Below are 27,685 nucleotides of genomic sequence, written 5' to 3' on the forward strand. Positions count from 1 at the left end.
TACCGCGTTTGGGGGCCCAATCACTTTAGGAGCCAGTGTGCTCCCTGGCACATGTCTATGTTTAGAGCCTGATGGCTCCACAGTTTGGCCCCCCTATTTCCAGAGCCTAGATGGCTCCAGTAGTTGGCGCCAAGTGTTTAAGGGGTCCAGAGGAGGCCCATGTTCCTGCCCCCACTCTCGCCTCATGTTTCCAGAGCCAGATGGCTCCCACCTGCGCAGTAGGTACCACCAGAGCCTAGAAGGCTCTAACGCTGGCGCAACTTGTCCTGAGGGTCTAGTGAGAGCACTTGTCGCAGTTTTTGATTCACAGCTGCCCATCGTTTAGGTTATTTCCTTTCCAGGGACATGTACTTTGGACTCAGGAGTTAGTCGCACTCCTTCGCCCCTACTTTGGCCTTCTTGTCCTCAGCTGCCCATCAAGTAGTGGGCAGCTGCTACGTTTAGGTATTGGCGCAGTGGCGCAACCTGGATCCTAATGTGATTTATGTACTAGTGTGATTTATATGCTAATGCTTTGGGTGTTAGGGCATGTACTGTGTGTAGTATGTTTTGCGCACCCTGTGTTTTATGCCTCTAGATAGTATGTATGCATAGGAAATTGTTTCACCTGTGTAGGTTTATGTTAGGAAGCTTATAATTCCCTGTGTGATTTCCGCCCCTAGTGTGAGGCTGTACTTAGGTGGTGAGGGTCTAATGTAGTTCGACTGGTGGGATACTGTGTAGGAGGGATTCCATGGCACAGACTGTTGCAAGTGCAGGGATTATCAGTGGTTACTGATTGTACGTTCTATGACCTATTTTTACTTGTATGTTTTAGTTCCCTTTGTGATGATCCTGACAGCGGTCCATGTGGCCCTGTCAGGTGTACATAATCCCTTGTAAATATTGCCCGTGCCAGTTGGCACAATGTATATGATGTGATGTGTTGTAAATAGATGACAAGATACTTCTAGTAGATTACATGTAGATTTATTGTAGGACACAGATGAGTACAAACCTTGCCAGCTGACCAGACCTTCAACTGACACAATTAGAACACTCACAGCAGGGCTCGACAAATCTAAAAAATCTTACTTGACCTGCAGGTCGAGTGAGTAGACTTTTCTACTCGACCTAACAGCAATGCACTCAACCCACAAACTGATTGCATATGACTTTTTTTCAAAACATTTGCAGCGCCAACAACCCAAGAAAACGCTGGCCAACCAAATTAACAGCAAATTTTATTAATTTATCACCCAGTTACCTCCTTATGTGTGTATCAAAGTGATATCAAAGTTTTTCTAATACTACCCTTCTGAATGGATGCAAAGCGGTGGTGCAAACCCTAAGCAAACACAAAAATTCTCAGTACAATTTTAAGATGGTCTAAGCATTGGCATAGGCAATAGGTCTCGCCTTTGGGACCTTATAAGTGTTTAACGAAATGCAACAGTTGATGTTGTTGCACCAAGGATATTTATTTGTGCTGCAATAAATACTTATAAGGTTCCAAAGGGAAGACTATGCTTGTAGGCACGGTTTGTTGGCCAGTGGGCAGTCAGTGAGCAAGCTCAAACCATTCGGGGGTCTCTGCAAGAAAAACAGTAAAATAATGGGGGCAAAATTGTGCATTTGCAGCCCTTTATGTCAGCGAAACAAACTAATTTCTGAGCATCTGCTACTCATAAGTTGCTTTGTGCAAGCTCACTCCTCAGTTAAGTCATGGAAATTTCCCAACTTTCACAACAAAACTCACTCAGACTGCCCTCAGAATTGACTTGCACAAATAATACTGCATTTGCTCCTCGGTGCACGTGTGCCATTTTAACAGTTTGCTCTCTCATATGGGACAGCTTTCATTTTGGCACTGGACTAAGAACAAACCAGTTGTTCCGAATTCCCAAGACAGGATCAAGGTGGACTTACATCACAGCAATGCACCAACAAGATTAACCCCTTCCATGCTGGGCCGTTTCCGCCCCTGTGCGGTAAACAAAAGAACAGGGCGGGGCCGTGACGAACCCCAGCCGTCATCAGCACACGAGCGCCGCAGAGCGTGACGGCTGGGGTTCGTCACCAGCATGGAAGGGGTTAACAAAAGAAAAGGAGGCAAGGACCAAGGTCAACTTACCCACCACAGACACATGGGATCACCAGCGGGCCAGCTGCAACACTGCTAATCCAGGCAGGCACGCATATAACAGTTAAAAGTCTCCGGTCAGGCACAGTCACATAATGGAAAATCCTGCTCCCTAATAACCAGCATGCAGCAAAAATAAAAGCTACCACATCTCTCTGATCTGGACACAACCGTAATCATTCCCAAAACGTACTCCTGGCATTCAGAAATAGGCACTGACAAACAAATATAATCTAGTTTTAATGTGACATTGGGGGTCTACCCTGTGGATTCTAGCAGCACAGCTGAGGCTGTGTTCCCTGCAATTAATTGAGCCATCTTTTTACGGAAAGAACATCTACGATCATGTCACTCCCCCCTCCCACAACCTAATAACTCTGGGCCTAAACTTACTTTTTGGGGGGGAAACTGGGGCTGTGGTAATTAGCGGTCACACAATCAGTGAACAATCCACACCTTAGAGGTGATGAGTGACACTTACTTGCAAGCAAAATCCAGCAATGAAGGTGAGGGAAACATACAAATATTCACAAATTACAACATAGTAAATTCACCACACAATGTTCTAATGCAACTTGCATATATCTGTTTAGATGGTTTGTGGGTAAAACAGATATACAAAACAAAGTCAGACAAATGTTGCAAATTAGAGACTCGATGTTAATAAGATTTTGAACACTGCCTTTGGAGACTGTCTTCTCTGCAATCTTGCTTTTTTTCCTGTCATCTTTGGTTACCCCTGTCCTATTCTCCACTACTTGCAAGTACTTCCCACATTATCAGTTTTACAGGTGTGACAGCATAATGGCTGGAAAGCACAATGCAGTCTGTCGTTACTACAAGAGAATTGTTGCTTCTAGGAACAAAATCCTCTCTATACAATCTCCAAAATAAATACTAACTGATCTACAGAGGAAACTGAGGAGCTGCCTTGGAACGATTTATCTGCAAATCACGGTGGTAAAATCACTCTTAGAAATAACATTTTAATATTGGGGTGGTTGCAGTACTTATTCTGGGTCTATGCTTCCAAATCACACAACAGAAGTGCTTAACTAAGTCATCACATGCCCCCACTGTTACAATAGGGCGGCAGTCACTCTGCTCCTAAAGGGGTGCCTGAAGAGTAACTAAATGGAATTGTACAGCTCTGTGTCTGATAGAGGAATAAGCAGCGCAGGGAAGGGAGACGCTGAAAAATATTTAAACAGGCATGCGAGAAGAGCAAATAAGGCCAACATTAAGTGTGTGCGTGGTACACTGTGCATGATAAGCTCTGCAAGACCACGCACAAGCTTATGCAAAGCCTAATCACAGTAAACTTCTATGCAAATAAGGACAGCCTAATACATTACACTGCGTTTGAACACATCAAAAAGAGAATTAAAAAAACTGATTATGGGTACAAATTAAAAGAGCAGTAACAGCGAGTCCTGGAGCGAACGGATATCATGCCTGTGTGTCACCCAACCCAGCACCGTCGAAAACGCCACAGCCAACTATACGTGCAGACACTTTCTTAGTCAAAGTCCGAGGCAGTGATCTGGCAAGAAGCTATGGCGCCACAAAATTAATTAAAGAGCTTTGCATTTTTGAAGATCGAAGGATATTGTAAGTCAAAATGTTACTGAACCTACGTTTTATGGGGGACAGAAACTGTTTAACTCGTGTGGTGTAATTAGTCAAGTAAGCTACTGAGGATTCCAGATTCTTTGCACTTTCACCCAAAATCTAAGCTTGTGCACTGTAATGAAAAAGTCCGATGCCTCAATTCGGGTCGAGGTCCTAAAACTCGTCAGTGACTACTGCATTTTGATACACCTGAAGTTGAAAAATAAGCATGTTTCATAGAAGGCTAGGAGACTCCCTTCTCTTGGCCTGACCTGGAAAATGTGCAATTGGATATTCAAATTAAACGGCCCACAAGAGGTTTCTGCACATAAGGCCTGCAGCAAAACAATGTATAAAAACAGACTCACCTCCAAATCGCCCTGCACGCTGTCCCGAATCCCGGCTCCACCGAAGAGAGCGTGGGTGGAGGAGTGCTGAGTCACTGCTTCACTTTAAGCAGCACAGTTTCTGGGGCAGGCCAGAGCCGTCATTGGTAGCGCTTTCGCGCGCTACAAGATTGACGGCCCTGGGACCCACAGAAACAATAGGCAGTGCACCACACCACCACCACTAAGTTAGGTGGTGCGTGCATGCTGCCCCCTAGAGCCCTCACCGCGCACCGCGTGCACTTGATACTAGAATGCCGTTGTTGCTGCCATTGTAATGCTGCCCCCTAGAGCCTTCACCTGCTACTGCAGTGCCAGATAAGCACTCGCCAGGCCGGTCAAGTAGGCCTTGAAACTGACTCGCCCTTCAGGAAATTCACTCGCATTTGCGAGCGGGCGAGTACATTTTGCGACCCCTGCACAGGTATTCTGGGAGGCTGAGAAGGTGAAAACACTAAGAAAGGGCTAATGACTACTGTCAGCCATATTACAAGAAGAATCAATATACAACATGATGACTATCTGATGTGTTTGGATAATACAAGTACTATTTCTTGACATAGCCTGGTGTGGGGTTCCTTTTGTGGGGGGCCTGGGATGTTGTTCCTGGGGGGGTGCTTGCGCAAATGCTTAACTTACACGGCCTCCGGGATCAGCCTTACTGCTCGTGTCACGTAGCCAAGAGGGTGAGCCGGGGTTATCTTTGGAGTGTAACTCCCTTGCCCTAACTAGAGTGGTGGTCTCTGCCTGGCTTTGGCGCAAGCCTCAGCCAACCAGAGATCTCATTTCTAACAGAGACCTATTGGCTATGCCAATGCTTGTTGTTTTTCGTTCTTGGGGGAAACCGGGCTAGTGCCAGGAGTGTCAAGGGTGAGTGTCAGGAAGGTGAGGAGTGAATGCCAGGAGGGACAAGGGTGACTGTCAGGCCAGGGGGGTGAAGGGTGAGTGCCAGGGAGGGGTTAGGGTGAGTGCCAGGAAGGGGAAGTATGAGTGCCAGGGGTAAGGGGTGGCTGCCAGGCCAGGGGGGTGAAGGGCTAGTGCCACAGAAGTGAATGGTGAGTGCCAGGTCAGGGGGATGAAGGGTGAGTGCCAGGGAGATGAAGGTTGAGTGCCATGGAGGTGAGAAGTAAGAGTCAGGAGGGTCAAGGGTGAGTGCCAGGGAGGGGAAAGGTGAGTGCAAGGGGCGAAGGGTAGCTGCCAGGCCAGGGGGGTGATGGGCTAGTGCCATGTAGGTGAAAGGTGAGTGCCAAGGGGGCGAGTAGTGAATGCCAGGATGGACATGGGTAAGTGTCAGGGAGGTGACGGTTGAGTGTTATGGAGAGTCAATGCTGAGAGCCAGAAAGGGAGAAGGGTGAGTGCCCGGGGCGAGTAGTGACTGCCAGGCCAGAGGGGTGAAGGGTGAGTGCAAGGGAGGTGAGGGGTGAGTGACAGACTGCAAATAGTAGTTAGCTGAAGTCTAGAAGGAGGTGCAGTGATCATCACTCGGTGTGGGCCAGGCTGGGACGCACCAGTGCCAGGCCAGACTTGGGTGGATACAAGAACCTCTGAAAGGCGGTTGCCAGGTCACTCGTAACCTTAGTACAGGAGTGGGCTGTGCAGGGCGGGTGCCAGGCCAACTGGTGGAGGTGGCAAGACCGAGCCAGGCTACTGAACTCCAGGGGTGCTAAGGGCCGGTGCTAGGTCAGTAAAGGGAGGTGGCAGTGCCAACCTGCTGAACGCCAAAGCTTGCAAAGGGCTGGTGCCAGGGCAACAAAGGGCAGAGAGGGGGGATTGCGGGGGGTGGGGGTTTGGGGGCAGGGCCATGCTCCTGAACATCAGTGCCTGTGCCAGGGCAGCGAATAGTGCCGACCACATGGGTGACACTTTCCGACACGATTCGCTGTTCACAGAAGTACTGACACCAGCTCTTTCTGTGGCCAATCGGAACCCGCACCCTCCAGCGACTAACCCCCACACACATTGTGTGGCCCTTGCAGTGTGTAACCGCATTCTGGGAGCCTCAGATTACCCAAGGGCACACTAACTCCCACAGACACAGTCACACACGGTGAAAAGTATGCAAGGCCAACATGTGAAACTGGTGTGCCACGGGAGAGCGCGCGCATGACTAGAAGAGTCAGTGAGCAGAGATGAGTGTGAGCAGTTAGTGGTGTGCACAAGAGAGGATCTCAAGTGTGCAACCATCGAAGTGTGTGCGAGCTGAAAGGTGTTCCCCTGGGAGAGGCTGCACGGCACTTAATTACTAACAGCAGTGCCCTGACACGAGTGTGCACCTCTAGGAACATGTGCAAGAAAACTCTGTGTGACGAGCTGTGCGCCCGAGGCAGTGTGGTGTTATAGAAATGTATTATGTGCACGTATACCACACGTGTGGAAGGCTAGTAAAATGTGCATGAGATAAAGGCTAGAAACAAGGAGTCTCCAAGAGACACGTGTGTACGAGACATCTGCATGTGAGATAAGAAACAGAAAGAAGTACACCTCAGACGAGAATCAGAAACAAATACAGGACAAACCTACAATAAGCAGCACCAACAGACAGGATGAGGGCTCAAAGGGGTTAATCACGAAATGCAGCAAAACTGCCAGCTTTTAGCATGAATGGGGTCAGGTGCTGGAAGTCTGGGGGGGAGTGATTCAGGGTGTGAGGGTGGGGTGAGACACTGAGATGGATTAAGAAAGGGGGAGATAGGATGGGCAGGGATGATGCAAAGTGATACTGCAAGGATGGTGAAATAAGGGTAGGGTGAGGCAGGGGGCGAGGTGATGCAGGGGTGAGAGATACGATAGGAAGGAAGTAAAACTATGAGGGTGGTGGGTGAAAGCGTGCAGGCGATGACAGGTGAGGAATAAGACTGTGAGGGTGAGGTGAGAGGGGGCGATGCGCGGCTGGGAGGTATGTCAGGGTAGAGTGAGACAGATGGTGGGGTGAGGCAGAGGGTGAGTGACGGAAGAGTGGGAGATGTGAGGTCGAAGGGGCGGAGAGGCTGCACATGGTGATATTGTGAGGCTGGTGGAATACAGGGAGGGAGTGTTGGTGGGCAGACGGTTTGTGGTGATGCAGCAGTGACACTTCGAGGGGGGCTGAAAGGAAGAGAGTGAGAGGAGGATGGGAAGAGACACCGCGAGACGTGCTCTGTGGTGGGGGAGGGGGAGGAGCGGACAGACTTAATGCTGCGGGGAGAGCTTTAACAAGCTGGTAACCTCTGCAACCGGCTCAAAGCAGGCCGGCAACGCGTCCCTGGGGTGCAAATTAGAGGTACCGCGAGAATGAAGTCATCCCCCTTACTTAATCTGCGATTGAGGCTGTAAGGTCGGGAGCGCATGCGAGGTTCAAAAATATGAACGTGAAGTCAGAGGTCGATGCCAGAGGAGCTGTTAAATGGCAACTGTTTCGGGTTTCAAAGCCTCCGGCATGGCACAGGTGTGCTGTAGGGACCAGGAATCAATGCTGTAGCTAGCCAGAAGCTTTAAAAGCAAGCATTGGCCACGCTGCCATTAAAGTGACGAGAACGAGGTTAAAGCAAGCATAAACAAGACGCACGGCCGTGAGATGCGCTCTGTGGTGGGGGAGGGGGAGGAGAGAGGAAAGCCAGATGACGCCTGATCATACGCTGTAAGGGTGCCCGCGAGGAATTCTCTTTACTGTGCGCGTAACCGCACCCTCTCGGCCACACAAAAAGCTGTGGTCGGCTTTTTAAAGCCCACTCGCTAAATGTCTCGCCAGGGTAGCGCATGCGCTGGCTCAGGCGAGACCTAAAAAGGGTCTCGCTGGAGCTACTTTTTACTTACTGTGGGAGTGCTCCATAAGAGTGCGTGTTGCTTGTCCCCTCTGGACCTCCTTCCGCTGACCTTCGTGTTGCGTGCCCCTTACTGCTCCCCCTTCCGCTATCATTGGTGTTTCTTGCCCACTCTCACCCTCCTCCTGCTGCCTGTCATATTCTTAATTCCCTCCCTCCCACCCACCTCTTTCTCTCGCCTCCCTCTGTTCCTTGTGTTTTTCACCCCCTCCTACCCTACTCTTGTTGTCCATATTGGCTCCTCCTGTTGCATTGCTTGCTCCATTCCCCCACTTAGTGCTGCTTCATCAGTCCCCCCTGTCGGCTCCTGTGTTGTTACTTGCCCTTTCCCTCCGGTGTTGTTTTGCTTTCCCAAGACCCTCCCACATTATTGCTTGCCTCGCCCACCTCCTGCGTTGCATTGTTTGCCAGTCTCTTCTGCCCACCTCCTCTGTTGTGATGCTTTCCTCGTCCCCCAGTGTTGGTGCTTGCATTTCAGTCATGCTGCATTGCATAGCTAAAAGGCATTGAAAAAGCCAGTGCTTCTTGCATAGGTTAGACCTATTGGCGTTGCCAATGCTTGTTTACTTAACGCTTTTGATTTGGCTGCTATCTGGTCTCGATTTGCTTGGAAATAGAAGCCTCTACTGTCTACCAGGTGAGGTGGATTGATTGGAAAGCTCTGTTTTTATCAGCAGCTTTACTCTCTGTGCTGCCTTCAACATTCATTTGGTGTGGGCTGCCTGTTAAAACTGGGTGTTACAAAACCATGAGAGATTAGATCTGATCAAAATTGCTAAAAGGAGGCAGGCGAGGAATGTAGCTGCCTTGGTGCTTGAACACTATAACTGGATAAACCATTATTGGAAATCACAATCTCATCATTACATTACTCTTAGTTTGGATCACCCATGTACTGCTTAGTTGATCTTAATAGAGTTCTTGAATCCAGGTCAGTGATAAAGCGTTTTAATCCAGTTTTTAGGTTTCGCCTCATCGAGAGCTGCGCACTGCGCAGCTTTTCGGCGCAGGCGAAATCTAATGTTAGAACAGTGTGGCTTGGGAATCCGCCCCTCTGTTCCATTGGCTAGCTCCATAAATGAAGGCTAGCCATTGGAACAGAGATCTGTCCGTCATGGTCGGACCAGATTCATGGGCGTTCCCGCGATTTCTTCCCTCTCCGATCGTCATCGCGGCCGTGGGCAGGGTTTATTTTTTCCGACGTCGATGTTTCATTTGGTCATTCCGCCGCCGGAGGAAGTCCAGGTGAGTGCCTTTCTTGCCGTTCCCTCTCCCCTCCCGCTGTCCGTGTGCCTGCCCGCCCCCCTCCCGCTGTCCGTGTGCCTCCCCGCAACACCCTCCCGCTGTCTGTGTGCCTGCCCGCCCCCCTCCCGCTGTCCGTGTGCCTGCCCGCCCCCCTCCCGCTGTCTGTGTGCCTGCCCGACCCCTCCCGCTGTCCGTGTGCCTGCCCGCCCTTCACTAAGCACAGGATGTATATGGTGTAGTGTTTACAGGTTGTGTGACTTGCTAAATTAAGCTTGTTTCAGTAATGTTTCATTACAGTAATAGTGAGTAATATTACATGGAGCACGGTTAGGTGGAACATGACCTTCCCTGGGAGCTGAGGGGAGTAACGAAATGCTACTACACCCGGTATTTTTGGTGAATTGACGTCCATGGGCATTGCTTCTAGACGGCCATGATACTGCTACCTTGATACTCTTCTTCCCTTACGTGCCTGTTTTTATGGAGAGTGATGAACGCAGCAGCCGTCCCCTCCTTTCTGTATGTGATCATCGGTGAGTGATTACATTATCAACCTTTTAAAGTTGAGATACTTTACCCCCATGTAACCTATGTGATTTGCACAGGGCTGTTTATAAAAACCGTCAAACATGTTCTGGACAATATCAGTGCTGCTGAAAATCGAACAAAAAAATAAGCCCTCCCCCTGGTTCCATTGGTTGAAATGAGTAGTTTTGTTATTCTTATCCTCTAGTGGGGAGTGTTTTATCCTATAGTGTATAGGTTTCCTTTGGATAATTAATCTGTAGCTGACAGTTAAATTGGTTACCTGGCTTGAATAAAATGAGTTGTCCTATTCCCAAGGACCGTTTTACCTTTGCTAAGTAGCATGGCCAGCTGATAGTGTTGGGGCAGACGTTTTGAAACCTGCAGCAGTATTGTGATGCAGCTGAGGCATTTAAAGCTTCCAGCTTGCTCAAACGCTGATTCTTACATTTCCTCCAGAGGCATTTGGAAGTGCCCACAGTAATCCTCGTAGCCACGTAATAAAGACACAGGTCGCCAATGAAAGAAAAGTATTTGTGCCACTTTGAAAGGACTGACTGTTCCAGCTTGTTCTTGACAATGCATAATTTTATAAAACAAAAACCCTTCCCCCAGCTCATTCAGCAATGGGTATACGTATAACGATGATATCCTAGTCTCATGACTGAGCTGTAGGCTGCTGCAGAAAGCAACCCTCTTAATCCTTCGTGCTGAACAGTAATTTTCTTCTCTGCATTTTCACCTACATTATCGCCTGCATGTTTAGTTTCCGAAATCTTTAGTTTTCCAAAGTGCATGACTGAGCATATGCAAACGGGCATAAATACCGTTCCCTCTCACGATTTCTGCTCACTTTTTAGTGTATTGACATTGAATCTTTATGATTCTAATCTTTTTTCTTAAATATTTTCCCAACACCATTTGTATGCACTGTGATCTGCAAGTGTGTGGTGGCACATAAGAAATGTCTGTGATCTTTTGACCGTTTATCAGTAAATGTTTAACATGGTTCACTTCAGTGTCATACGCTTTGTGATCCACCCATAAGATCTATTTTTAGAGCAAACAACCTTCCTTTTAAGAAGCTACGCTCACTTTGGAAAGTAAGTGATGTACCCTGCATTAGAGATTGAGACAAATAACTGTAAACAATGTAATCGAACCACATTTAAACAATCAATCAGGGGTTCGTACAGCGGAAATACTCACCCGCGAGGGTCTCAAGGCACTGGAGGGAGGGGTGGGTACTGCTGGTCTATCTGTGTTCAGTCAGATTATCAGGTCTTAAGTCTTCTTGAATTGGGTCATCAACGGGGATTGCCTGAAGTGGAGGGGCAGGTTGTTCCAGGTCTTGGCGAGGTAGGAGAAGGATCTTCCTCTGGTTCTTGTCTCGTGGATAAGAGGGCTGAAGGCAAGGGCTAGTCAGGCGGAGCGGAGTGACGGTGTCTGGTGGCTATACCGTGAATGCGAGGCGGTGGTTCGGACCATTTCGCTGTCCCTATAGAAATAATGATAGCCACTGTTAATAGCAAGGGGAATGAGCTAAGCAAAATGGAACTGAAGCGTAACTTCAAGAGCATAACTAATGATGCGCTTGCCCCCAGATTGCCCAGTTTGGCTATCTCCTCGGAGGAGGATGTAGGTTCCGCAGTACTCAGGTTGGATAGTTTCATTAAAACAGCTATTGACGAACTTGCCCCAGCTTCACTGCGTTACTCCACCAGGAAAAGTCCATCGGCCCCATGGTTCTCGGAACCGTTAAGACTCCTTAGGCAGGGAGTACGGAGACAGGAACGTCTCTGGAGGACTAGCTGGGATATGCGGGATAGGGAAAGTCATAAAACCCTCCTGAGGAATTATAAGGCGGAGGTGATAAGGACTAAGCAAGAGTATTTTATGATCCGTACTACCTCGCTCACCTCGCCGAAAGAGCTGTTCAAGATAGTAGACACGCTCACCTCCTTGAAGGTGCCAGATCCCGTTGTCAGCTCACAGCAGCTCTGTAATGATGTTGCACAATTCTTCCAGTCTAAAATTGTGGACATATATTCGGCGTTAGAGCTTCAGAAGACTTTACTATCTACCTCTCCGTGTTTACCTATCCCCCCGTTAACACCATCCGAGGAGGTGCCTTTGGGGTGTCTGTCCAGTTTTCCACCCCTTTCCCTCCAGGAACTTGAAGCCCTTCTGAACAAGACCAGGCCTGGGTCTCCCCTAGACCCCTGCCCACTGAAACTCCTCAAACAATGTAAGGAGACTCTTCTGCCTCCGCTTTTAGAGATCATGAATAGGGCAATGAGGGATGGGATTTTCCCCTTACAATGGAAAAGAGCTGTGGTTAAGCCACTGTTAAAAAAGCCCACATTAGACCCGGGGGTTCTTAAAAACGTCCGCCCCATTTCGCTGCTCCCAGCCCCTGCAAAGATGCTGGAAACCCATCTTAACCAGCATCTTGCAGCCTTTCTGGAAACCTCTGGCCTCTTGGATCATTCGCAGCATGGATTTCGGAGAGGACATAGTACGGAGTCGGCCCTTACCATTGTGCTTGATAACATCCGCACTAGAGTTGATAAGGGCCAGACTAACCTCCTTATCCTGTTAGATCCTACGGCTGCGTTTGATACTCTGTCTCCCTCGGTGTTAACATCTCGACTGAGGGAGATAGGGGTGGAGGGGCCCACGCTTAGTTTGCTGGCCTCTTTCCTGGGCCAGAGGGAACAGAGAGTTAAGCTGGGGGAGTTCCTATCTCCATCCCTTCCTGTGCATTGTGGGGTCCCTCAGGAGTCGGCACTAAGTCCGACCCTTTTTAACATCTATGTGACCCCACTTGCCAGGCTTATTAGGTCTTATGGGATGGAGGTAGTCTCCTATGCCGATGACACTCAGATTCTGATGTCTCTCGCCCAACCTGTCATCTTTGCTGCCTCCAAGTTTAGACACTGTATGGAGGCAGTCGCTCAATGGATGATTTGCAATTCATTGAAGCTTAATGGCGAGAAGACAGAAATTCTGGTGTTTGGAGGAAAGGAGGACATTTGGTCTGCGGAATGGTGGCCTACATCCTTGGGAGTTTGTCCTGTACCCACCGCCCTGGCAAGGAACTTAGGAGTCATGATTGACCCTACCCTGGGGATGAGTCAGCAAGTTAACAGGACTATCTCCACATGTTGGGGTATAATAAATATCTTGCGGAAGATTAAGCACTATCTGTCCCTACAAGCCAGAAAGCAAGTTGTAGTAGCACTAATAGGTTCCAGACTTGACTACTGCAATGCCTTATATCTAGGTATAAACAAGGATCTGTTACTGCGACTTCAAATGGTGCAGAACGCCGCAGCCAAGTTTGTACTGGATTTACCTAAGCGTGCCTCAGCCACTGCTGCGAGAAAGACATTACATTGGCTTCCGATTGAGGCCAGGATCTCCTTTAAGTCCCTATGTTTGATCTATGGGGCTTTGGCTACAAACAGGTCTGGAGTCATAAGAGACCTGCTGGTCCCTTATGCCCCTTCCAGAACTCTGCGCTCTGCCAATAAATCTCTGCTATCAGTCCCCCGCGTTCGTAGAGCCAAATGGGGTGGCAGAGCTTTTTCGAGCCTTGCTCCGAAGTTGTGGAACACTTTGCCGGCTGAAATTAAGTCCCTACCCTCAATGCAAGCTTTTAGGAGGGCCCTTAAGACGTGGCTATTTGCCAAAGCCGACCCTTAGCTCTGGATTTGCCTTTTTATGATTCCCTTTTTGGTTAGGCGCCTTGATGCCTTCGGGCTTAGTAGTGCGTTTATGAATTGCATTTCATTTCATTTCATTTCGTTTCAGGTATGCTGGTCCAGAATAGTGGAGGGCTTTACAGGCGATTCTTTTGTTGACTGCGAACCAGTGAAGTTCACAAAGGTGTTCAGTGATATGGCTTCGGCTGGGGATGCTGAGGACCAGTCTTGCTGCGACATTTTGAATGTTCTGTAGTTTTCTGAGGAATTTCTGGGTGATGCTGGCGTTGCCGTAGTCAAGCCTGCTGGTGGAGTGCGAGGGTGACTCTTTCTTGCTTAGGTGGGGATCCATCTGAAGGTCTTTTGGTGTAGACATAGTTTGTAAAAGCAGCTATGAGGAGGATACAGCGTTGATTTAGCAGTTCATTGTGAGCGAGGAGTCCAGTATGATGCTGAGGTTGCATGTGTGGTCTAAGGGGTTGAGGGAGAGCAGTGTGAGAGGGACAGCAGTGTGAGTCTTCTAGGGAGAGCATGGTGTGTGGGAGAGCATGGTGTGTGGGAGAGCATGGTGTGTGAGAGGCAGCAGTGTGTGAGAGACAGCAGTGTGAGAGACCTTTTATTTATGTTTTGGTTTTTGAAACATAAATAAAACGCATTGTTATATGCACTATCATTAGCTCAAACTCACGTAAATACGTGACCTATTGCATTGCAAATGCTATAGGTCTCGCATTTGCGAGAGATTAAGCTATTGGCATTGTAAATGACAATGCCATTTAATTATTTTCAAAACCAACACATAAATAAAAATGTTGTCATTTACAATGCCAATAGCTCAAACTTTTCAAAAGGCGAAACCATTGCATTGTAAATGCTTGTTACATTTTACTGCGTGCTTTGCAGCCAGCCTTGCTGCCAGAAATATGTTCTTGAAAGCACATTCTTGTTTTCGGTGCAAGTGGATAAGGCATTCCTTCCCTCTTCCACGATATAGAGGAAATTCATAAATCTGTACAAAAAAACAATATGAATCAAAAGTGTTTGCATGACAGCTTAAGGGTAACAATGGTTTCAGTTTTAAAGTAGGGCGCATGCATCGAAGGTTTCATCAGCAGACGAAGCTACCCTAGAGCTCACCCTATTAGATGTCCAGAGGAAAGAAAAGGGCAACACAGCAAAAGGATAAATAGGGTCAGCGCTCTAAATAAATGTGTATGCTCTGGCTACTGACAGTAGTTCAATTATAAAAATGTGTGCACTCATTTTTAAAGTTTAGCAATATGAGACTATGTATAACACTCCCAGAAGGCTCTCTGATTTGATGCAAGTATTTGCAGAAGCTTGAAAGCAAAATTGGTGATTCTTTGCTATCAAAATAAAGTGTTCATAAAAAAATGAAAGCAGGAAAAAAACATTTTGCTAAACTGCTGTAAAATTCCAGGTACCATTTATTTGCAGCATCTTTTAGTAACATGTGTTAATGCATGCTAGTATTTCCCAAATATTATGGGAAACAAAAATAAAGCCAGTGGGTCTGAAATTGGTGGTCAGCTTTTCAGTTTTGTCAATGTGTGACTTGTATTGGCATGGTTTTTGTAAAACCTTATTGGTGTGGAAGCTGCCGGGCCCTCACCATTAAAACAAACATTGGCAAAAGCAAACATTTTGTTTGGTCTCAAAAAGCACAAACTGCCACAATAGTTACTGGCACTGAATACAACTACTCTGTGTGCCGATGTGCTCCTTGTGAAAGAGCAGAATACTGTCACTCACAGTGAATCCAGCCGATACAAAAAGAGAGAGAGAGATTTTTAATAAACACAACTGGCCACAGTCGACGCAAGCCCAAATTAGGGGCCCAATTATTAAAGGAAGTCTCAAAAGTGCACCCATGGTATATGTTCCTGCATTAAGTGCAGCTATACGCCTTTCATGAATTCATAAAATTTACAGCAGTAGGACAAGAAATAGTACTCCTAGAAAATATTTGTGCACTGCATTTTAGCATGAGCAAATATGCAAGTGTGGATTTGCTCATGTGAAAATCTGAGTGTTTGCAAGTTCACTTTCCGTCCAACCACTTTTTTCACAACTCTAGAAGAAGGTTTAAGTCTGCCATTGTCAGCAGTAAATTTCCACAATTTTCAGTATGGGAAAAGATTAGACAAGTTTAGTTTAGTTTAGTTTAAAGGAGCTTGTAAAGCGCCTGGTGACGCCTCCCGGCGTGTCCCCGCGCTGTGGAGAGAGTGAGTTATGTGGAAAAGAGAACCTATCACGGATTAAAGAGGCAAGTTTTCAATTTCTTCCTAAAAGAGGTCTCATTCACCTCTAACCTGATGTCCATGGGCAGGAGGTTCCAGTGCTTCGCTGCCACTGTGCGGAAGGATCTGCCTCCCATTCTGGCCTTTTTAGGACGGGAAATTCTGAGCAGACCTGTACCTTTGGATCTAAGGGTTCTGTTGGGTTCATATGGCGAAGCCAGATCCGACATATAGGCAGGTGCCTTGTTATGGAGGATCTTATGACACCATAGCAGAGCTTTAAAAATGATCCTCTTCTTGACAGGCAGCCAATGGAGAGTTGCCAGAGAGGGTCGTGAAGGGGCTCTGCGGGGCAGTCTTAATACTAGGCGTGCTGCCGAATTTTGTATGACCTGTAATTTCCTTATATTTTTCTCTGAAGTGCCTAAGAGTAAAAAATTCCCGTAATCAATTCGGGAAGTTATTAGTGCCTGTGTCATAGTCCGTCTGGAGTTGAGAGGCAGCAAGTCAAGGGTGCAGTTGAGAGTCTTCATCACTCCGAAGCACTTGCCTACAGTTCTCTTTATATGGCTATCAAAAGATAGCTTATTGTCAACCCAGACTCCTAAATTCTTCGCCTCCCGGCTGGGAGGGGGCAAAGGACCCAAACAGGTGGGCCACCATTCTTTAGTCCAATTGGTCTCATTACCTCCAATGATGATGACCTCTGTTTTGGTTCCGTTCAGTTTTAAACAGTGCTCTGTCATCCAAGATGCCAGCCTGCTCATACAGTTGTTAAAGTTAACGGCTTCCGTGGATTTCCACACCCCTGGAAGAGAGAAAGCAACAGTAGCTTTATGTCTTCTTCATACCTTCAATGTGTGTTGTCAGATATTTAGAAACAAAAACTAATCATGTGATTTACGGCTTTTCACAGGTTCCAGTCATATTCAATGATGTTGCTGCCTATTTTTCGGAAGAGGAGTGGAATGTTTTACAGGGATGGCAGAAGGAACTTTATAAGAATGTGATAAAAGAAATACACAGTGCCTTGATCACGCTAGGTAAATCTACTTTTACTAAGATTTCCATGTTCTTTAAAGATGCTCATCTTTGAGTTTGTCTAGCAGTGTTTTTGTTTCACATGATTATGTCCATATTCTTGCAGTGTGAAAGATAGTAATAGATATTTTTCTGCCTTCCTCGGTCCACTCTTCCATCTCCTTTCTAAACAGTAGTGCTTCCTCTGGCACTTGAAGGGATTTAAGAGAATATTTTGCTGAAAAAAGTACGTAAATAGTCCCAAAAAATTATAATATATATATAACACCAATCCCACCTCACACTAGAAACGGGTCTGACACATGCTTGGGTCACCTCCAGGTGACATTTATTATCACACTGGGATAGCAGAAGGGAAAACACCTGGCAGACTCGTTTCGGCGAATGCCTTCCTCATTGCAAGCTTCGTGTTTGTCCTGTTTGTATTCCGCAGGGCTTTAACATACCGTGTCTTCAAATCCTATTGGACCAGAGTTGTCCAATCAGGAGAGCCGATTAAAAGTCTGTCTCTTTAGTATAGGTTGTCGTGTTGATGGTAATTAAAAAGCCCCCAGTGTACTTTTGGTCTCCATAAAGTCCCATAAGCAGAACCTGCATGCAGTTCCTTTCAGAGAACGTCGGTTAAGTAACTTGTTTGAGCACACAGTGTTGCCCTGACTTGGTCAGCTGTCTGGCTGCATACTCACTGCTTCGGAATCATCTGTGTCGATAAATTGTCACCTGGAGGAGTCCCGTTCAGCTGGAATCTGCTGCTCTCTCCCCGATGCCTCATAATCCCTTCTGGACGATTCTTAGGATGACAAAAGTTCAACAAAAATGGCAAGATGCAAAATTGAAAAATATAACAGATTTTTCAACTTCATAATACTGGTGCACTTATAGTTTTTCACATCCCTAATAGAAATCCCTGCTACCCCACTTTGAACCTATTTTGTAGATGTAGAAAAAATTAGACTGATATACTAATATTTATCTCTCTTTTTGTCTTTTTTTATTAGGCTACCAAATTGTCAATCGCAGTACGTTACTCCGGATAAATAAAAGGGAAGATGTGAACGCCCGGGACAAAAAGCAAAGATTAGGGATTAATAAATCCATTACATGTGAGTACAATTGCTTTTTGAAGAGCGTTTGTTATGACCCATGTGAAATTATCAGGGTTCAGTTTTACCCTTACCCTTTCTATAGCCTTATAGCCCTCTGTGGCCGGATATACCAGCTATTAAAGGCCGCTCCAGCGTTAAAGGCCTGAGCCAAAGGCGAGGGACTTTAACAAGGGAGTGGGACTGTAATAGCCGGTATAGCCTGTTTAGGAAGGGCTGTAAGGTTTTTTGAACATTCTGCCACCAGAGGGCAGAATGTTCCAACAAATAGAACAAAGGCCTCTCGAAGTTCGAGGGGTTAAATACCCTTGAGCTCCGAGAGGCCTTTGAAAAAAACATTGGAATGTTGCTTTGTGGGCCTTTACCGGCCCATAGAAGCACGGAGCACTCCATTGTCTGCAATGAAGCTCCTAACATTCCAATGTTCTAATAAGTATTACGCCACTTGTCTGTTCGAATGAACATGTCTTCTGGTCGTTTATATGATAAGGTCACGTTTTTGTGATCATAACACCACTGTACCTGTGCTTGAGGTCTACTTTGAAACCAATCAAACACTAGACATTCTTTGATCGGTTTGTAAACTACATCAACGTGAAGCTTGACTATGGTGGAGAAAATTACATATGCTCTAGGGCCCATGAACTCCTCATCTAGGCTGTGCTTTACTTTACTGGGCTCTGCTTCACACAAGCACAGATACACCACGTTTCTTCTTCCTTTTTCTGTCCCATAAATGTTTAGACATTCTGAGACTCATAATTCTGTTTTGAACCAGCAGAGCAACAAACATTTTTTAAATCTGTGTTTAGTTAAAGTGTTGAATTTTCTCTCTGTAAAGCTAGCTTTTCTGGGAGTTAGAAATTGAGCCTTCTAATGTGCTGCACTGCTCCACTTACTTTTAGCTTCTGTGCACATTCTACCTGAGACTGACCAGTTTTGTCATGCGTGATATTTAGAAATTGTCTCTAGTGAATAACTTGTTCTGGAGTTCAACATGGGCTTGATTAAACATGATAATCACTGTGCCAAGAGTTTGTTTGGGACAATTAATGTAATGCACTAATATATTGAACACCTTATGCTCCTATGCTTAGCTTGCTTTGAATCCATCAATCCTGACGTTTTACTAAGGATCAAAGCAGATGAGGGCGTCTGTGGCAGAGTGCAGTGTGACCCAATGGAATCCAGCAATGCAGGTAAGCCGGGCTGATATTAAAAACTGCTGGCTCTGAATAAAATATTCACTTACTCCTTGCTTCTCTACAGTCTTCAACCCTCCTCACTCCACTGCTTGTTATTGTCTGCCAGCCAGTGAGGCCAGCAAATACTTATAAGGTTTCAGCCTTACTTCCGGAGAAGTGAGACAGTTCGATCTGTCATCCAAATGTGTGCATGCTAACTGCTTCCCTGGTGCAATGTGTAATTACATTGGGCATAATTATATAATTGTATTAGCACCTATCATAGAACTTTGTACACTCATCGGCCAATAGTCTTTCCTATGTAACTGCCAACTCCCTGTTCCTCCTGTAGGCCCTTTCCTATTTGGTTTGCACAGAGCCTCATGTAATTGACCCGCCCCTTTTCTGTCCACTTACTTTAGACATATTGTTGAAGTGAACGTGAGAGGCCAGCACACTGTGATTGCTTTGGAACATTTAATTTATGCTTTATTCATGCAGATGCGTTCATACAGCAGTGCCAGTGTTCTCAAAGCAGCATTCATTTGAAGAGGCCGCCTGAGTGCAGAAAAAGCCCAAACATTTCATTCTCAAAGGTCTGGCATCCTGAAGCTCACAGAGCCTTCAGTGAGACTTACAATATACATATGCAATGTAAAAGTCTGTTCTGCAGGGTGATATAGGTACTTCTACAGTTATCCCTGTTTTGGTTTTAATCTCTATACATACTGTGTTTGATGTGGACTCTAAGTAATGCCAAAACCGATGACTGGTTCATGAATAACGGGAATCTGCCGAATAAAGAGGCACACTGTTTATTAGGTCAAGCCTGAGCAAGCACGCATGCGCCGCTCTGCGAGACTTGTTTTGGTAGAGGAGCAAATAGAAGACCCACCCACTCTCCGCCCATATTTGCCATTGGCTTGTGTCCTTGTCTGTCCTAAATGCTGGATTCTGATTCATCAATAGGTTTGTTAGTCCCTCCTTAGTACAGCATCCTATTCATTAGTCACCTCCCATGGCGACTGGCCCCTTTACTTCAAGTGTTACATGGTACGTGTTATTTAGATTGTGAGCACTATTTTCTTTAATGAGGTTCTCCTGCAGGCACGACCTGCTTTGGTGCCTCCTTTACTCCCCTCGCTCCCGTTGTCGTGCCTTCTTCCCTCCCTGCTCCCTCCCGTTGTCGTACCTTCTTCCCCCGCCCTCCCTCCCGTTTTCTGTGCCTTCTCCAACCCGCCCTCCCTCCCGTTGTCCGTGATGACTCCTATTTACAATGCAGTCAGTCTCTCGAAAATGCAAGACCTATTGCATTGCAAATTCTTCTTTTTCATCTCGGGGAGTGCCTGGAAGCCCTTCCAAAAGTTTTACAGAATGCATAACAAAACAAGCGCTGGCAAAGCCAAATGGCTGGACCCGCCGCCAGGCCTACTGGCTTTGGCAATTCTTATTTTATCAGCGATCAAAGGCACCACTGAGAAAGCTAGGGTTATTTATGAGCCTAAGAAGACAACACTGTATCCAGCTCCAATGAGCAGCGGAGAATGCAAAATGCAACTAATGTTCCCACTTTCATGGGAGCTCAGCTCGGGGCCAATGAGGGAAGAGATCGGTGTGTGCGGGAGGTTGGTCAGTAGCAGAAGCAGCTAATGTGAGTCAGCGGGTCATCAGCCAATCCGAGGCTGCGATGCCACACCCCCTCCCCCGGCTGCCACTCAGGGCAAGAATGATCTCGACTTTAGGTAGAAGAGACTGGCGGAGGGGTTTTAATAATGGCTCTTTGCTCTGTTTCCGGCTTCCAGCTGCTATATGGCCGTGCCTCGGCGCCGGTCCAGGGGCTGCTGCTTGGGAGAGTGAAGCTGCATCGGATTGTGCCAGGGTTGGATTGAGATTGAAAATCGGCCCGGGCACGCTAAAAAAGAGTGGCCCACATTTGCATATTGCCTTTCAGCAAAACACTGCTTCAGCGAAATTTTATTAAAAAGGTGGGGGGGGGGGATGCACGGATTAGTGAAACACACCTGAAAACAAGGAAGGCTGCTTTTGCTCATGCCCCCTAACCCCGCTCAATATGCATATAATAATGGGCCGGCCCAGCAAGAGAAAGGGAGTGACACCTCTGCCGTTGATAAAAGGGAGATAATGGAAGCCCATCTACCTCCAAAAAGGCCACTCAGGCACCCACTGGGCCGCTGGTGGCGTTGAACAACGCAGAAACCACCCAAACCAGCCCCCAGGCTTCTCAAAAAAGCAGCCTACTGCTGGAGCTCGGACACCGACCCCTCAGGCATTGCCTGAGTGCCCGAGTTATCAATCCGACGCTGGCCTGTGCAGTTCCGGTGCGTGGCAGGTACACATTCCAATGCAATGATTCCCGTTCTAGGTTGCATCTGTTGTGAAGTCCTGCACCCCCTTGCAGAGTTCACGTTGACTGTGACTCGCTGTGACCAGAAGGGCTTGATCTTGAAACCCCAAGCTTTATGGAAACCACAATCACGAGCACACTTAGCCAAAACTGTAATGTGAAAGTTATTATCAGTTTTTTTCCCATGCCTGGCCTGTGCACTGGTTCTAATTACTCCAGCATTAGTGTGAAAGTGCTCAGCAACAGCCCATTCCTGCAATTACATACCTTTTTGAAAACTTAGGAATGCCGCCGGCGTCTTTCACATTTTCCACATTCATTTTTTTGCAATATCCTAAAGCGGTTTCTGAGGGTGTTGTGGTGTGGAGGCACAAATTCTTTAAAAGGGTTAAAAAAATGGAGGAGGATGTTGATACTTACATAACGGCGCTCAGGAAAATGGTAGCAGAGTGCGAATGTGAGAACTTCAGCGAACAACTGGTTCGTGAACAATTTATAAGCAAATGCATTGACAAATCCATTAGACAAAAGCTACTGTCTCTGGAAAACCCTTCTCTGGATGAATCCATTCGCATTGCGAAGAGCATAAAAACTTCGCAGACATCCATCAAAGAACTGGAAAACAAAAATACAGAAATGGTCACACCTGTGCTCCTATCAAATTTCAAGAAAAAGAAAGACTTCCAACAAAATATATATATATTTTTTTTAAAAGAACTGATATATGTTTCAGGTGCAGATATCCGTTTCACGCAAAAAGTGGCAGACCCTGCCCTGCAAAAAATGCTGTCTGTCGCTCTTGCGGCAAGGTGGGGCATTTTGACAAAGTATGTCAAACACAGAAAAAAGGTAATGTTCGTGTAGGATGGTAAAAGACTCAAGTGACAGCGACAACGATGACACCCTTGGTGAATTGAAGGACATGGTGCTTGTGGTAAATGACGGTGGGGTTAAAAGAGGAGATCCTAATGACTGTGTTGATCCATATGTGGTGATTGAGGTTGATGACAAAAGTCTAAGACTCCTAGTAGACTCTGGTGCGCGTATCACCATGATAACTGAATCTCTCTTTAGAGAAAAGTAGGGGGAAGACCTCTTCAACCAACGGATCGTGAACCAGTATCCTACGAAGGGCGTAACATTGACCTCCTAGGATACTTTGAGGATGTAATGGTATTTAAAAATAGACACATTCATGGAAAGATATATGTGGCAATACATGGCCTGAACATATTAGGTTTGTTCCATCAAGGTCTGTTTAATATGATGTTATGCCCAGGTGCAAGAGAACAGGTTTTAGCGGTACGTGATCACGACCATGTGGAAGACCTACTCAACAAATATCCCAAAGTATTCTCTGGTGAGTTGGGAAGAATCAAAGGGTTCAGACACAAAATAAAGATAAGAGATGATGCTGTACCGGTCAAACATAAAATCAGAAGTGTACCCTTCAGCGTAAGGGATGACTTGGAAAAATAGCTCATGTCAATGCACAAAAGAGGCGTGATCGAACCCATGGAGTCCTCAGATTGGTCATCGTCCTTAGTGATAGCAAGAAAGAAAAATAATGAATTGAGAATCTGTATTGACTTACGCAGTCTCAATAAGGTGATTTGGGTGGACTCGCACCCCTTACCCAACATTACTAAAATGCTAGGAGTAGCAGCAGGGGCAAAAGTGTTCACAAAGTTAGACTTAGCCTCTGCCTACCACCAAATAGAGTTGGATAAGGAATCACGGCATTTCACAGCCTTCAACTCCCCGTCAGGTATGTTCCAATTCTGTTGCATGCCATTTGGCCTGGCTTCAGCTGCCTCAATTTTCCAAAGAATCATGGTCAACTTACTCAAAGACATAAAAAATGTAGCGTTCTTTCAGGATGATGTCCTTATATTTGCCAAAGATCAAACTGAACATGATGTGACTTTGAGTAAAATACTCTCCACCTTTCAAGAGCACGGAGTGGTTCTCAAACGTGAAAAGTGTGTGTTCTCTAAAGACAAAGTGGAATATTTGGGTCACACCATCTCCAGTGCTGGGGTCACACCTAAGCCTAGTCTGGTACAAGCCATTCCGGATGCTTCTGCTCCAAAAGATAAAGCTGGCGTCAAACCCTTGCTTGGTTTGACGGAGTTTTATGCCCGTTTCATCCAAGACTATGCCACTAAAGTACGTCCCATCTCTAAATTGTTGAAAGAAAAAAATGAATTTGTGTGGAACAGTGAGTGTGAACAAGCATTTATATGGCTCAAAGAACAACTGAGCACAGTCAGAGCATTGAAACCGTTTGAACCCTCTGTTCCATGCACGCTGACAGTGGATGTTAGTAGCTACGGGCTGGGTGCAGTCTTGACACAGGAGGTCGGGAATCAGGAACACACCATTGGCTTTGCATCAAGGGTACTGAGGGATGCAGAAACACATTACTTTTGGCATGTTGGTGGGGCATTGAAATTCACTTTACAAACTGACCATAAACCATCGGTTGCCATCTTGGGAAACCCCAACGATAGCAATGCCACACCACGTATAGCTTGTCTAGCGTCAAAACGTTTGCAATTCAACTTTGAAATCACACACATTGCAGGAGGAAAAAATGTTAGGGCTGATGCTCTGTCACGCTTACCTCCAGTACCAAGTAAATCTGTACATTGTGATGAGGAAATTGAGTATGATGATAAAGAAGATTGTATAATAGCTAGTGTAGAGTTGAAGAATGTGTGTTCTGTGATGGAAGGAAGTTGGTACGCAGCTATGGACAATGATGTAATCTTAAAGGATTTAAAGAAATACATAATACAGAGGTGGCCAAAAGAAAGGAATGTTGATGTTGAATTACAACCATTTGTAAAGATCAGTGATGAATTGTCATTGGAGGATGGACTAGTGTTCAGATCAGACAAGTTAATACCTCCAGTAAACATCAGAACCACCATTCTTAATAAAGCACATGAGGGACACCTGGGAGCCACTCTCACAAAACGCAGAGTGCGAGAATACTTTTGGTGGCCACATATGGATAGGGACATTGATACCCTTGTGCTGGAGTGCCCTATTTGTGCCACCAGTGATAAGTGTCTCCACACGTCTGTTCCTCCTCTCACTCCTATACCACTCCCTGAAGCTCCTTGGGAGAAACTGGGCATTGATGTTTTAGGACCCTTCCATACCTTGCCGCATCAGTGCAAATTTGCCATTGTAATGATGGATTATTACACGAAATGGCCTGAAGTAAGGTTTGGACCCAGAGCTGACTCTAAAGAGATTCTTGAGATTTTGACAGAGATGTTTATGAGAGAGGGCTTCCCTAAATCTATTGTTTCTGATATTGGGATGCAATTTGTGTCATCTGAAGTAGAAGAATTCCTTAAAGAATCTTCTATCACCCATCTCAGAAGCTCTCTTTACCATCCCCAAGCCAATGGGCTAGTTGAAAGACTAAATAGGGTTGTTGGAGATTGTGTGAAATGGGCCATTGAACACAACAGGATGGTACCCCCTACTCATCTACAGGCATTTCTCCCTTGGAACTACTGAGAGGCAGGAAACCCTGCACGGAATTTAGACCTGCATGGATGTCCAAATGGTTCAGATCCAACAGTACACCCCAAGATCTGGATAAAAAAATCAGACACAAGGTTGGTGAAATCCAATCCAAGCAAAAGGAATACTTTGATGAGAGGAAGAGGGTCGCTAGCAGGGATTTCGCAGTGGAAGACCTTGTTAAAATAAAGAAACAGGGCTTTGTGAAAAAGGGTAAGTAAGTTCAGCAGACCTGTGGTTGTAGACAAGGTTTGTGGCAGTGCTGTTCGCGTCAATGGACGCAATTGGTGAAACATGAACAAGATTGTAAAAACCAAAGATATGGACAGTGATTTGCATAATGTAAATGGTGATTTAGATGTTTCATTCAATGATTTTCCAGGTGACTGTACGGTTCCTGAGTCATGTAATCTTCCTGTTGTTCAAAGGAGGAGCTCAAGAGTGGTCCACATTCCGGCCAGATACAGGCGTTAGAGTCCCCTCGCTCTTTCTGCCCTTGTTTTGCCCCAGCCCTGTCTTCCTCCTGCCCTGTCACTTCTCTCTCCTCTCCTCTCCTCTCCTCTCCTCTCCTCTCCTCTCCTCTCCTCTCCTCTCCTCTCCTCTCCTCTCTCTTCCCTTTTTCTCCTCCCTTCCCTACTTTACCTTTGCCTCTTTCTTGTCTGTTAGGAAAAGGAGATATATGTAATGGTCTCGGCCATCGCGCGCCCCGCGCGAGGACATTGATCTGTTCTGGCCTCGCGCCGCCTGCGTGCGTGCGTTAGGCGTTATGTTTACAGTTGGGATATGACAGTTAATTTTCCCTGGATTCGTGCTGTTGTGGTTGCTCCTGTGGGAACTCAATAAAATATACACTTACAGACTAGCCTTTGTCCGCGAGTTATTACAAATTACTTTAGTAAGGATTTAAAATTCGTGAAGCGCACGATTGCCTAAGAGTGTCTTGGCGCTAGCAAATCTAAATCCACCTGGTATCTATAATTAGTGTTCCTTCGCTGATCTCACTGTGATTGAAGTACTATTCACTTTTTTTTTGTAATTCATTTTTTTAATTTATTGATTCTGTTTTGTGATGTTGCATTTTCCAATGTAGTCACAGAGCAAAGGCAGTGTGAAAAAAATAAACAAGAGTATAGAGCAACATGGCCCAGCCGTCCACCATAGCGTGTAAGCTCCCCTGTCCGTCAACTCTAAATATTCGCTGAATCGTTCCTACGGTGTGCAAGGCAAGAAGGTGGGTGTGTGTGTGTGTGTGTATATATATATATATATATATATATATATATATATATATATATATATATACTAGCAGCCCGTCCCGATGTTGTCCGGGTATGAATTGCTGCCGGCCTCTGTAGTATATTGTTTTGTAGGATTTCGTTTTGATAGCATTTCTTATCTGTGACAGGCCTGTGAAATGCTCCGATTCACAGTGCACTGCTGATGCACTTAAGAGTGCGTGTTCAGTAGTGTGTGAACTCGAGTTTCCCTACTTTTTTTTTCCTTGCAATATTATATAGCGCGAACTCGACAACATGGCATGAGCACAATTTACATTACAGAAGAACACATTCATTTGTGGTAGGCACGGGGAGACAAAGCGATTTGCCTGGAATCACAGGATGTTGAGCTGATGCCGAGATTCGAACGTAGCTCCCCAGCTCTAAAGTTTGCAATTCTAGAACTTGTCGCGGGAGGTGTGTCTAAAAGTGTATGTCGGTGCTGGCCATCAATGAGAGAGACCTGTGCATTTTTCAAATGGGTGGTGAAAAAATATGAGTATGTTGCTGGAGATGTGTGCCGCAGTGCCACCAATGTACTTACCGGGGGAGGGTAAACACCCATTATTCCGCAACCTTCTTTCCGCATACCATCACTCCGCATACTTTCATTTCGAAAGTACCATTACTCCGCAATGCCATTATAACGCATGGCATTACTTTTTATATGCTTTTACCACGCATACATTTACAACAATGTTTGGGTATTTTAAGGGTTCAGATATAGTTTTGGGTTATGGGGTACAGGGGTAGTTTTAGGGTTTAGGGATAGGTATGGGTTTTGGGGTACAGGGGTAATTTTAGGGTTCAGGGCTATGTTTGGGTTTTGGGGTATAGGGGTATTTTTAGGATTCAGGGCTAGGGTTGGGTTTTGGTATACAGGGGTATTTTTAGGGTTCAGGGCTAGGTTTGGGTTTTGGGGTACAAGGGTATTTTAGGGTTGAGGGGTAGGTTTGGGGTACAGGTTTTTTTTTGGGGGGTTCAGGGCTAGGTTTGGGGTACAGGGGTATTTTTAGGGTTCAGGGATAGGTTTGGGTTTTGGGGTACAGGGGTATTTTAAGGGTTCAGGGCTAGGTTTGGGTTTTGGGGTACAGGGGTATTAGGGTTCAGGGGTAGGTTTGGGTTTTGGGGTACAGGGGTATTAGGGTTTAGGGATAGGTTTGGGTTTTGGGGTACAGGGTATATTTATAGGGTTAAGATGGGTTAGTGTTTAAGGGTGTTGGGGTATTTTAAGGAGTAAGGGTGGGTTATGATTATGGGGTGCAGGGGTATTTAAAGGGAGCAGGGTGGGATTAGTTTTTAGAGTGTAAAGGGTAAAAAATAATAAAATAAATAAAAATAATATAAATAATGCAATTTAAAATAAATGTTTTAATTATATATATATATATATATATATATATATATATATATATATATATATATATATATATATATAAATACACATATATACAAACATATTTGATGTTTTAATAATCTACTTTTACAATGTAAATGACTTTACCGCACATGCAT

At 45.8% G+C, this 27,685-nt stretch overlaps 1 protein-coding gene across 1 annotated transcript in view; it reads left to right on the plus strand.

The window, feature by feature from the left end:
* The window catches only part of LOC147700569 (uncharacterized), a 66,603-nt gene that overhangs the window by 19,322 nt on the left and 19,596 nt on the right, over window positions 1–27,685 (plus strand). The window contains exons 2-4 of the mRNA XM_086929699.1: window positions 16,574–16,700; window positions 17,697–17,801; window positions 18,899–19,000. Of these exons, the coding sequence (XP_086785825.1) occupies window positions 16,574–16,700; window positions 17,697–17,801; window positions 18,899–19,000 (334 nt within the window). The remainder of the gene's footprint in view (window positions 1–16,573; window positions 16,701–17,696; window positions 17,802–18,898; window positions 19,001–27,685) is intronic.

This window comes from Lissotriton vulgaris, chromosome 7, assembly GCF_964263255.1.
Source record: "Lissotriton vulgaris chromosome 7, aLisVul1.2, whole genome shotgun sequence".
Lineage (NCBI taxonomy): Eukaryota > Metazoa > Chordata > Amphibia > Caudata > Salamandridae > Lissotriton > Lissotriton vulgaris.